We start from the raw sequence: 12,197 nt of genomic DNA on the forward strand, positions 1-12,197 counted from the left end.
CTCCTTTCGCGTGGAGATTGCCTCGCCAGTTACCCTTGCCCCCGGTTGCAAGATACGCATTTGGTGCCGCAGCACAGCGTCGCCCCGCCCCCCCCACTTCCCCTCCCTCCCATACCCCCACGACCTTTCGCGCGACGGTAGTCGCGTTTGCCCTTCGCGAAGGCGCGTGTCCCCCGCGCGCTTTCACTCACACATATGGCGCGCGGCGACGATTTTATCACCCTTGGACTCATGCTCCACGTCTCATGCTCCTCCTCCGCATCGCCCTCGTTGATCTCCTCTCCCATCGGTGGGCGCACCTCGTTGAGAAGTGTGCTCGCTACCGCCCTTGTCGGCGAGATTTTCCCGCGGAAGCCGCATTATAAACCGGTATTTCATCTCACGTGGCTGCCCTGTAAGCGGTTTGCGTACGCATAGAGTTCTATGGGAGGGTAAACAGGAGCCGGAAAAGGCCGCGTTGTAGCCAGTTCTGCACTATAAACGGTTACGTTATAAGTGGTCTATACTGTAAATGCCTTTTACATATGTGGACATGAGTGAGTTCACCTCTGATACGAATTTCGGCTAATACGAATATTTTTCGTGACCCCGTGAGATTCTTATCATCAAGATTCCACTGTATTTCATCGCACATCTTTGAGGTCCCAGGTTAATAATTTAAAATGTGTTCACCACATCGCAAAGTGTTCAGGAGCTCACTCGACACACTTCCTGCGTATTCGAGGAACGAAGTGCAACTGATGGTGGTCTGGAGCAGACCAATGTTAGTTGCAATATATATAAATATATATAATACTTCACGCACACACACACAAACACACACACACACTTTTTTTCACTTTGACACTCCTAATGCTAACGCATTAAAAATGTGACTTGTATATAGCGCAACTGAGCTTGGCAGAAAAACAGGCGGTAATGAGTAGCCAAATTCCCACAGGCTGTCATTTTTTATGGCAGCTAAGTTACGGTAGCTAGTGAGGCATCGAATCTTGGCCTTTGGCTTGGGTTTTTCCGAAAAGCAGCCCATGCGGGTGAGAAATTTTTTTAGAAATAACCATTGCGTGGTTTCTGGAGTTTGAATTCGTGGAAGTTTTTCTCTATTCAAATACATAGGACTTTGCCGGGAACAACAGACTAGTCTGAATTATCCATCAATTCGAATTAAGAGATTTTGAATTATCGGGATTTCACTGTAATGACATGTCAGCAAGTGGTGCACACCTGTTGGGAGCAGAGAAAACTGCCTTCAGACAGATGTACAGAATGACAACAGCAAAATGCCTTGTTGTAGTGGGGAAGAGAGTCCGGAACCACTGCGAGTGAACGACGGAAGTCCTGCAGCCCGGAGAGCGCGAGACAGCGACCGACGCTCTTGAGCCAAGGCTGTTGCGTAGCCCTAGCTGTTTTGTAAATAAACCCCCTTATATTGTCTATTTTATTCATGTGACAGGTAGCTGCATGATCTCTACGTTTTTGAGAAATTTCCTTGCAGTTATTGGCTCACATTTTTAGTCTGACAAAAGGCTAGCCTTTGAAATCTGCCATCCATACAGTGGTGGTGCGACTTGTGAAGGGTAAGCATGGAAGCTGTGAAAGCCTCTGCTCATTTCATATGGAGTGAGTGGAGGTATACAACACAAGAAACTTGTTGGAATGAGACCCAGACTGCCAGTACACATGCCAACTTGTGTCTCTGGCATGTAAGTCAAAGACGCTAGCCTTGTTCAAATAAGGCTTTTCTCCTACTTCTCTCCAGTCAGAGCAAGACAGTAAAAAGCAGTGACCTTTACATGTTACATGCTGACCTTTCAATGGTGAAACCACCAGCCTAATGCATGCCACCTTAAAGGGGCCCTGAAACACTTCTATAAGTAACCATAGAATGGACTCACTATCAAAGGACGCTGCTTCAGAAATCTTCTGCTGCAAAAAGTTTTTTGAGTTCTCCAAGTATAAGCGGGGTTAGAGGTAGTTACTGCACTGATGCATGACTTTCTCTCTCCTTTCGTCTTCACTAGCATGCTGGAATCTACACAGGGTGAATGGCAAAGGGGCAAGACCTTGGCCGAAAGATAAAAAGAGACAGAAAGGGCCGAAATACCACCTTGACCTCAAACCTCAAGGTACCTGTTCATAAACTTCTGGCTCTGAACCGCAGTGTCTCTCTTAGAGCTGAAGATGAAGACCGCAAGTGTTGCCTTCTTGAGGGTTCCTTGACCGGAACACTGTTCGACCTAAACTTTCAACCGAAAAAGTTGTTACTTTCTTCAAAGACCATGATCTGTCCCTTCTTCAGGCCAACAAAGAAGGTGTCTTTGTCGTCATGCCTCAGCCCCTTCTCCTGGAGAAAGCCTATTTGGATTTGAGAACTTTGTTCCTTTATCTGCTAAGGCTTTCAAGATAAAAAGCATTGTTGTAGCCTAGCGCAAGAAACTCAATTTGTTGAAACTTGCAAAATCTATTAGTGATTGCAAAGGTACCTACTTAGGAATGTCTTTCAAAGTGAAGACGCATAAAACTGAGCTGCTTTTTAGATTTGGCAGTCTTTTGGAATAATTTTTTCCGCACCTTTTTTAATTTATGCCACAGTATGTCGGATTAGCTATGCACCAATTTGCCCAACACAGTACTCTGCTGAACCCATAAGTACATGTAAGCGAATAAAATCCACTTGACAGCAAGAGGCACATGTGTCTTATTTGCCTCTGTCCTGTGTTTGATGAAATTATACAGTGATCATTCACCTGTATAGTTCAATCAGACAAAAATGTGGACTGCCCCGGAATCTTACTTGTTTTGGTCTTTTCAGCAAGCTTGCGTGCTAGCAGTTGTGTTTCTTGCTGACGCTGCTTCTGCTCAGCCTCAAGGTTAGATGCCTGCATAAGATTATGTCCCACATTTCAGAATATGCAAGCACCCAAAAATCAATTTTGCAGCTTTTTTATTATTAACCCTTTCTGTACTGCAAGAAATGACAAAAAGTGTACCAAATTAACCAGAGATTTCCGCTTCATGATGACTATACCCCTAATCATCTATGTTGATGCAAATTTTGGTGACGACTATACTCGTCAGTGGTAGAGGAAGGGTTAAAGCTGTTCACGTGAGCACACGGTTTAACTTCGACAGAATTATGTGCACAAAAAATTGAAAAATGCTTTTATAAGCCAGCCATAATAAAAAAACTACACAGCCAGCTCTATGCATGTAAATACCATGCAGTTATCATATGCATGACTAAGGTCAAGAAAAACAAAACACCATGTGTCTATTAGGGTTCACAACAAGCAGGCATTAAATAACAGACAAGTCCAAGTTGTACTCGTCCTATCAGATTGTAGCATATTGTCAAAAGCAGTTTGTTTGCTGTGCTTGACATAACGAACCAGGCTCAACAGCATCTTCACTTCATTCATCACGAGGCAAACACAGATTATACTTAGAAGTTTGGCCTATTTATATAAGCCTGGTAATGGTGTTTAACCATTTCAGATGCCAATGAATTCTGTTGATTGAAAACTTACTTTCACCGCATTTCTTGCATATTCAAAATCATAAAAAGCTTACAGCTGCATAATAAATGAAGAATGTTCAACTCTTGAGTGAGTTTTCTCAAGTTTCCAGAATATGGACTCCATGCAAAAACTCACTACAGGAATATTACATATGTGAACATCAACTATTTCATGCCTAGCAGGCTTGAAGAGAACCCATCCAGGCACTTGAAAATTATGCCTGGTGTAACACACTGTGAAAAACCATGAAAGGAGTGAACCAACTACATACAACGACAAACTAGCACCGAGCAAGTACCTACACACAACTGTCTACCTTGCCTGTCGTTTTACTAAACATTTCGAGCCCATTATTCCAACTTGCAACACGGTTGCAATCAGAACAGTTTCAAGATGCATGCGACACATTTTAAATAAATCATTACTTTCGTCAATGCTTTTGCTGTTGATGCACTTTCTTGACGTACACAATTGTGTACACAGCGTCTTAAAGGGTATTTCCAGCTGTTTTTCTACCAACGAAATTTAAAATACAGCTGAATACGCAAGTAGAAAAGCATAGTGTGCCCTTGAGTTGAAGTCAGGCCCAGGCCCACCAGTTCTGCACATGAGTGCCCAGTTTTTTAAACTAGATGCATGTGCACCAGAATTGGACCCCCTCTCTCCTCTGCTTTGCACTTGGGCTAGATCTGGGCCTGACTCCAAGCGAATAAAAATGTGAATACAGTTAAACCTGCTTATAATGAACCTCCATATAACGAATTACTGGATATAACGAAGTTTTTCTATTCCCCACCATTACTCCATAGAAGCACATGTATTTGAGACTTCTACGTAACGAAGTAGCAGCGGGAAACCCCCTCAAAATAACAAATTTTCCCTGCCGACAACCTAGAGATTTCGCCCCAAATTTTGTCAATTTCGCGCGAGCAGCAACCAGAAGCGCCTTCTCCGCCGCGACAGAATGCGAAGCGGCTGTGTCGGGCTTGGCGCGCTTGAATTCACAGCGACTGCGAGGCGAGAGCGAGCACACGTGTGCGTGCTTGTGAGCGTGTGCGAGGTGGGCCTGCATCCCTCGACCTGGCGATCTTTCTGCCATGGGCGTGACCTTTCCCCCTCCCTTTATTCAAACCTGATCCCGCCGCTTGCTGCAGCTGGCCTAGCCCACCAAGCCGGCACTCTCCTTTTCCAGTTGATGTTGCCAAAGGAGGAAAAAAAAATGTTTTTGTTTTTTTTGCAACGTAGTGGCAGCGCCACTTCACTAACCCGACACTAGGAGACACTATACGACGCTACGACGCCATCATGTCGTTCGTTCTTTGTTTCCGACGCCTCGCGCTTGTGCGAAACAACACGCATCCACGCATCCAGTACCTGGTGTGACATTCCAAGGATGAGTGCTTCGACGAAAACGGAAAACGGGTGCGGGTTACAATCGAGGGCGCGTTAGAATCGAGTAAATACGACAAGCGTTTCTTTTTCAAATTTTCGTGCCGAACCTGCATATAACGAAATCCTCTTCATAACAAAGTTTTTAGGGAATTTGTCAATTTCGTTATATCCAGGTTTAACTGTAGTACCACTCATACGGTTGCATGCGTGCAAACAAAGGCATAAATTCACTCCTGCCATGTTACGGTGCAGTGTTGGCAATACAGGGCTCTGCATTCTCTATGATAGAGTTTTGAATACAAGGCTTTGCTATAATGAATGCCTGCAAATGAATGCAAGAAAAATGTTAGCTTTGTGGTTTTAAGCAAATTTTACTCAGCGATAAAACCTTTTGGCTGCAGCTCTTGCAAGAAACGTCTGCAAAGGTAAGAGTTATGTTTTGTTTCTGGCTCAAGGAGGTTGGTAATAGCATTGTGTACACAAGGTTGTTAGTGTTAAGTACGTAACAAAGAAGGGACGACCTTACGTCTGGACTGAAATGATAGTCAACTTATTGTTTTGGACAATATCTTTTATATTGCCACTTCTTACACCTATACTATTCACTAGAAAAGCTACCTATTTTCTGGCTAGCTGTCACTTAGTTTTTACGTAGGACCATTATCAAGCTGGGTTCAAGATGCAGGTTTGTCATGTTGAGCAGAGCTGATTGAGGGTGTCGATGTGCACCATAGGGCCAAGCCAGGCCCAACTTTTTTTACAGTATTCCAGACATAAACTGGAGAGATAAAGGGTGAAAATAATGTCATTACATGCCCATCACACAATATAGTGCAAGATGCAAGATTTAAATGGAACCATAAAGGGGATAAATAAAACAAATGCAATGTTTACTTGCAATTGTTTGCATTATGCATAATGTAGGATTTCAAAGAGAGCATGAGAAGACAAGAGGGAGCACAGGGCTTACCAGGTCTCGATTCTGCTTCTTGAGCTGTGCAATTTCCTGTGTCAGCTTGCTATTCTGCTCTTCCAGGTTCTGGGCCTACACATTCACCATATGAAAGAGAGGGAGAGAAAAAGAAAATACAGAAAAAGAATCATTAGACAGCAAGCACCTTACACCGAAGCACTTTACATCTGAAGTAACATTATTTACAGTAAAAGTCACGACACGGACTACATGTAGAAAGCCAGGCCATGGACCTTGCACACTGACAGTTGTGTACATGTTGACTAACGGAGAACTACATCCATAAGCCTACACAATTCTCATATGAGAAAGGCCTGCACCCTTTAATTAGCTATGCTCATATACCACACAGCAACCAATGCAAATTGACTATAAATAAAATAAGGCCAGAGAAATGGGCTGCTGTAACAACAGGGTCGTCAATAATGCTGCACCGAGTCAACTTTTATATGTGAATGTTTCCTGTGAATTACGCATCATGATCATCAGGTGTCCTATGAGCACAACTCTTGTTAACTTGGTATTCTTGGTAAAGCAAGGCAGCACAGCAGTTGTGCTATGCTGTGCATCAGCATTTATGTGGACTAAACATTGGCCTTATAAATATGTTAATGCTATGTAGCTTTTGTATGTTTTATCAAGCACAAGGAGATGTAAAATTGACAGAACTTTTAAAGGCGTAAAAGAAAACATGAAGAAAAAAGTATTTTTCCAGAAAATTTGGAAATATAGAAAAAAGTATCCTGATTAAACTACCTTATCATATTTAAGTACAAAGAGAACTGCATAAGAGAGTCTATATGCAAGGAGATACTTCCAAAACTTATGCCAAGATGTTGACATCCCATACCAAATACAGTATAGACCACTTATAACGTAACAGCTTATAGTGCAGGACTGGATATAGTGCGGTCTTTTCAGACTCATTAATTTTCCCATAGCACTCCATGTATACACGTATCGCTTATAGTGCAGTAGCGGGAAACGAAATACTGGTTACAGTGCGGCTGCCTGGAAGTATGGAAGTCAGCGGAGACGACGAACACTCCCCTCAAACGAGCGCCCCAAGGAGTGCTCGAGGAAGAAAAAGAGACGAAGTGGAGGAGAAGGGCACGTGGTGCGAGTCGTGAAATATCGCGGCGCGCATAGTGAGCGAGCACCACGATACTGCCAACGCCGGCCAACGCTCGCTTCACGATAACGGCAGTAAACGAAACTTCAGGGAGCGGGCGCCGCCGGCACATCACGGCGAAGGGCGCGCGCGGCGACCGTGGAATGTGAGGGAGGAGGGCGGCAGGGAAGCGGATTTCGCCTCGGCAACTCCACCGCTTCGGTGGCTCCCCTCGCCCTCCCTCGCAGCTCCCTCACTTGCGACTGTCAGACTGTCACCGTGTGCCCGCCGCCGTGCAGCCGGCCCGGCGCCATCTCCCCGAAGTTTCGTTTTCTGCTGTTATCGGGAAACGGGCGTGTGCCGGCGTGGGCAGTTTCATTGGCAGGCCTGGGCAGTGCCGCTGCTTCCCTCTGCGCCGTAGCCGCAACGTGCAAGGTCAACACGTGACTAGAAAAAGAGAGAGAGAGAAGAAAGGGGAAAGGCAGGAAGGTTACGCGACTAGAAAGTAGAGGAAACATAAAGGAGAAAGAAGGGTTCATTGCCATTTTCTATGCGTGGCTACGGTAGCGTGCCTGAGACGTCGGCACGTACACACATGTTCCGGCGCAACGCAGAATCGGCGACCTTGCCATTTGAGAGAGGGTGAAATTTCCGCCGCGTTTTCTTTCTTTCTTTCTTTTTTTTGTTTGTTTTGTTCGCGCGTGACATTGAGGTGTCTCCCCTAAGCTTTTACTCTATGGTGGTGCAGGAGCAATGCTGGTCGGAGGCGCCACCGCGTGATTTGGTTCGAATTAACGAGATTCGACTGTAAACGTTCTAGCCGCATTCCTCAACTGTTGTATACGCGTGGCTGCTCGGTGCACATGTTTTGCATATGTGCGGGCCTTGAAAATTGTTGCTTTGGTTATAGTGCGGTACCGTTTATAGTGCGGATATTCGCGACTCCAGCGACTTAGGTTATAAGGGGTCTACACTGTAACATGTTTTTTTTTATTTATTTGCTTGGAGACTCCTGGTGAATTTTGGAACTCATCTACCGACAACAAAAGCTGCTCTTTGGCTCTGTTAGGAAGAGGAGGGTGGTGCAATGCCCGAATACTTGGGAACTTGAGCTTCTGGGACAGTATTTTTGGCTGTAGTGTCGCTCTTACATTGTCAATTACACTTTAATAGTGTGGTTTGCTGGGCCAGTTGGTGCATGATGACAGCATAGGGGGGTTCCAGCAATTACAGACGCGAGTATAAAAAAAAGAAAAAACACACAGGACAACGCTGGTACCAGCATCGTCCTGTGCGTTTCTTTTTCTTGTGCTCACGTCTGTAATGGCTGGAACCCTCCTATACTGTCAATTACATGTTGCGACTTCACAATGGCAAAAGCTAAGTCAAATGTGGGGGTGCCTTTAGACATACAGAATGGTGGGAAAGGAGCAGACGTATGTAGATTCTGTTCTGCCACCTGCTTAATACTGGTTCAGCATAGGAAATTTTCATTAATTCTGCAGTAAAATGAAGACCAATCATTTTTTTTCTAAAATTCTTGCTGAAACCTAAGTGGCAGCATATAAGTGTTAGATCACAGATTTTGAAGTATTTTCTCATATATGTGCCGTTTTGGTGCAGGAAATTTTTTGCAAAACTTGCTGGGTTAAGTTTCGTTTTTTTAAAGTGCAATGTAGTCCTTCATTAATAATAATAAAAAAAATTACCTAGACCAAAGTCAACGCCTTTAACATCCATGACGTGACGATGAGCTGGTGTGGAGAACTTAAGGGAGGTGTCGCCACTAATTTATAATTTTTGAGCCCTCTGCCTGACAAAGCATTCTTTGATGTTTGCGTAAAAGTTTAACACGAATGGAGCTGCGTTAAGCGCAAAATCATTTTCTGCGATTGTATGCATTCCATAATGGCTGATCTAAGCTTCACTGCAATACAGATATGTATTGTGAGATCACTGAGCCTGCGAAGATAACAATACAGTTGAATTTCGATAATTAGAACTCAAAGGGGCCCGAAAATTTGTTTGAATTAAAAGAAGTTCAAATTAAAAGAAGGCCTTATATTTCAAGTATTCATGCACGATGTACGAACGGTGCGAGTCGTGAAATGCGACGAGCAAGCACATCGCGAGCGAGGGCCACGAAACTGCCCACGCCGGCCAACGCTCACTTCCCGATAACGGCAGAAAATGAAACTTCAGGGAGCGGGCGGCACGGCGACGGGCGCGCGCGGAGAACGTCGAAGGTGAGGGAGGAGGGTGGCTGAGAAGCGGATTTGGCCTTGGCAGCGCAGTCGCTCGATGGCAGTGGCTTCGGTGGCTCCCCTCGCCCTCCCTCTCAACTGCCTTGTAGCTCCCCCACCTTCGACTGTCTCAGTGTGCACCCGCCGCTGTGCCGGCGCTGCCGCTCCCGCCAGCCAAGCGCCAGCTTAGCCCGCTCCCTGAAGTTTCATTTTCTGCCGTTATCGGGAAGTTGGCCGGACTGGGCCTCCGCCGCTGCTTCCCTCTGCGCCGCAGCTGCTGCGTTGGCTGAGACGTTGGCACGTACACGCGTGTTCTGGCGTGATGGTGAAACGGCAACCTTGCCATTTGAGAGTAAAATTTCCGCCGCGTAATTTTTTTTTTACTTTATCTCCGCGCAGCATTGTGGGGTCTCTCGTAAGATTTTGCTCTGCGGCGGTGTCGGAGCAATGCCGGTCGGAGGCGCCGCTGCGTGATTTGGCGCGCTGCTGAGAGCATTGTCGGTGCGCCGTATGTTCGAATTAACCGTCGTAAACGCTTTTGCGTTCGAATTACCGGGCGTTTTCGCCTATAGGAATGCACACAACTTTGACGGGACCACAGCGTGAGTTTGAATAAACCGGAAGTTTGAATTAAGCATGTTTGAAATAACAAGATTCGACTGTAAAACCAGCGAACGGAGGCCTTAGGACCTGAGAATATGATAAAGCAGTGGCGCAGGATCTTAGGTGCAGTCCATGGATTGTGGCTGCCAGAGCGTGCTGGGAGGGTGTTCGCGTACAAGATTGGCCACAATACAAGATTGGACACAATAAATCATGCATGCTTCACAACAATGCAGAACGATGATGTGGTGAAGCTACATAGGCCCCTCGCCATGACATCTCCTTTGTTCAACTCTTGTTGTTGTTGCCTGTTGAACATTTCACCGGGTACACAGCACCCTTGCCTGCCACCTTTCTTCTTTTCCTGTGGCATGTTTGAGGCAGTAAAACAATCACAAAATGCTTAACAAAGGTTGTGCAGTATACACACTAGCAGCTCGCAACTGAAAACCATGAAAGATAAAAACAAGAAATTCACATGACGCCTTTACATTCGCATTGTGGCAGCTGCCTGGTGCACCCCCTCTTGCCAAAAAACGCCACCAGGGGAAAGCGTGGCACTACATGTTTCTGAAAAGGTCCATTGTCATCTACCTGATGTGCAGAATAATTCAACCTTGCTCTGCAATCTGCTAGCCTACTGGCTAGTTGAGATGGTAGAGCAATCTCCCTGGAAAGGCGGTCTCGAGTTTGAACCCCGGCTCAGGATGCATTTTTCTTTAGCTGCAAGGCTTTCTTTCTGAGAAACCTGCATGAGTTTTCCTCGTAGCTTCGTGCTTACAGTTAGGTAGATGACAATCTTCCCTTTCATGAATCTTTCTGCACCCTGTGGGCTTCCATAAAACTGATTTGCCAAATTCTAGTTCTAGTTCCTCTGGGCTTTTTTTGTGGCAGCAGGAAAGCCACTAGCTTAACTAAATGTCTATTTCAGACTGGTGCATCAGTGGTTTTACTCAGGCTGCTGGATATACTTTTTTCTTCTAACCTTACCCTTGAAAATGAACAGTTTATGCAGCAGGTAAGACTAATCCAGCAATGCCAATAACAAGTACAGCACTAAAAGCATGCCCTGTGCGCCAAGACATCTGCAATAAAAGGACCATTTGATTTTTTAACACTTTCATCGCACGAGTTTGTGATACAGAGCTTACGGACAAAAGGTCAATGCAAACAGGAATTCTGTAACACACAAGCTGGTAAATGCATGTGTTGCTGAGCAGACAGTGGGGCCACTGGTCACCTTGAGCTCCAGGAGGCTGTGTTCAGACTGCAGCTGGACGCTCTTGGTGGTGAGGCGCTCTGTGAACTCCAGCAGCTCTCCCTCTTTGAGATGGCAGGCCTCCATGTCAGCCTGCATCTCGGCAGCTGACTGCCGCAGTCGCTCTACTTCCTGCTGCGAAGCCACCACTTTCTCTCGCTCCCTGCACGGAAGCCCACCCCCAGGGTGCTCAAAAAGACAGTTCAGCACTAAAACACATAATCAGTAAGACAGGTAAGCAAGTAACGTATGAAAAATTCAATAGGTGCCTCCCACTTGTGCAAGGAATTTACCAGAGGAACGGACACCTACACCCGCCGTGGTGTGTTGGGGTTTGGCGTTGGCTGACGGTTCCATTTCCACCGCTATCAACCACCAGTTATTGCGACTCATGTCCGAGCGGTCATTACGAGTTTACGTAGTCGGTGAGGTAACGTGGTGCCAGGTGAACAAGAGGTTCTGAGCAACATCCAAGAGGAGCGAAAAAGGGTTTATTTACAGCATTTACATTTTGAGAGATTCAAAGTATGACCACGAACAAGCACCCTCACAGCACCGCTTTTTAAGCCCTCCCTTTCCCCCCTTTCTTTTGTCGGGAAATTCACTGTTGTTGTTCTTGTCCAATCACAATCGCCGAAAAGTTGGCAAAATCCCGCCCCTGACGATGCACCGTTCCGCCAGATTACGACTCCAAGATTGCCCAACTGCCCCCACATACGGGCAACCGCTTCGCGACTTGGGAATCTCAGCTTTTATACGTTCCCACGAAAAGTCTTGCCGTTGGCCCCTTGGCAAGAATGATGGGGCTTTTCATTAAGATCAGCTTGACAGAGAGATGGGCCTTCACGCTAAATAGCGTCTCCACGAAGGGTGGCATTGTCGTCATCTCAAGTGAGCTAGCTCTTTTGTTTGACTGTCACAGTCCATATCGTGATGGAAAAGAGCGATGATGTCGTTTAACGACGCACGAGACTGATGACTCAGAATCAGTCTCACCCATCAGCTCTGAGCTGTCAGACCGCCAAAGGTACGAAACATAATGCATGTCCATTAGTCTCAGGTGACGCTGGTCTAGTCGCGAGCTCCCTGGCCTTGCAAG

At 45.9% G+C, this 12,197-nt stretch overlaps 1 protein-coding gene across 3 annotated transcripts in view; it reads right to left on the reverse strand.

The window, feature by feature from the left end:
• The window catches only part of LOC119464887 (coiled-coil domain-containing protein 186), an 86,328-nt gene that overhangs the window by 31,045 nt on the left and 43,086 nt on the right, over positions 1-12,197 (reverse strand). For all 3 annotated transcript variants that reach the window (XM_049665472.1, XM_037725765.2, XM_049665467.1), the window contains exons 9-11: positions 11,081-11,261; positions 5,881-5,955; positions 2,795-2,879 (exon numbers count right to left, since the gene is read on the reverse strand). In XM_049665472.1, coding sequence (XP_049521429.1) covers positions 2,795-2,879; positions 5,881-5,955; positions 11,081-11,261 — 341 coding nt within the window. The remainder of the gene's footprint in view (positions 1-2,794; positions 2,880-5,880; positions 5,956-11,080; positions 11,262-12,197) is intronic.

Source organism: Dermacentor silvarum, chromosome 1, assembly GCF_013339745.2.
Source record: "Dermacentor silvarum isolate Dsil-2018 chromosome 1, BIME_Dsil_1.4, whole genome shotgun sequence".
Taxonomy (NCBI): Eukaryota; Metazoa; Arthropoda; class Arachnida; order Ixodida; family Ixodidae; genus Dermacentor; species Dermacentor silvarum.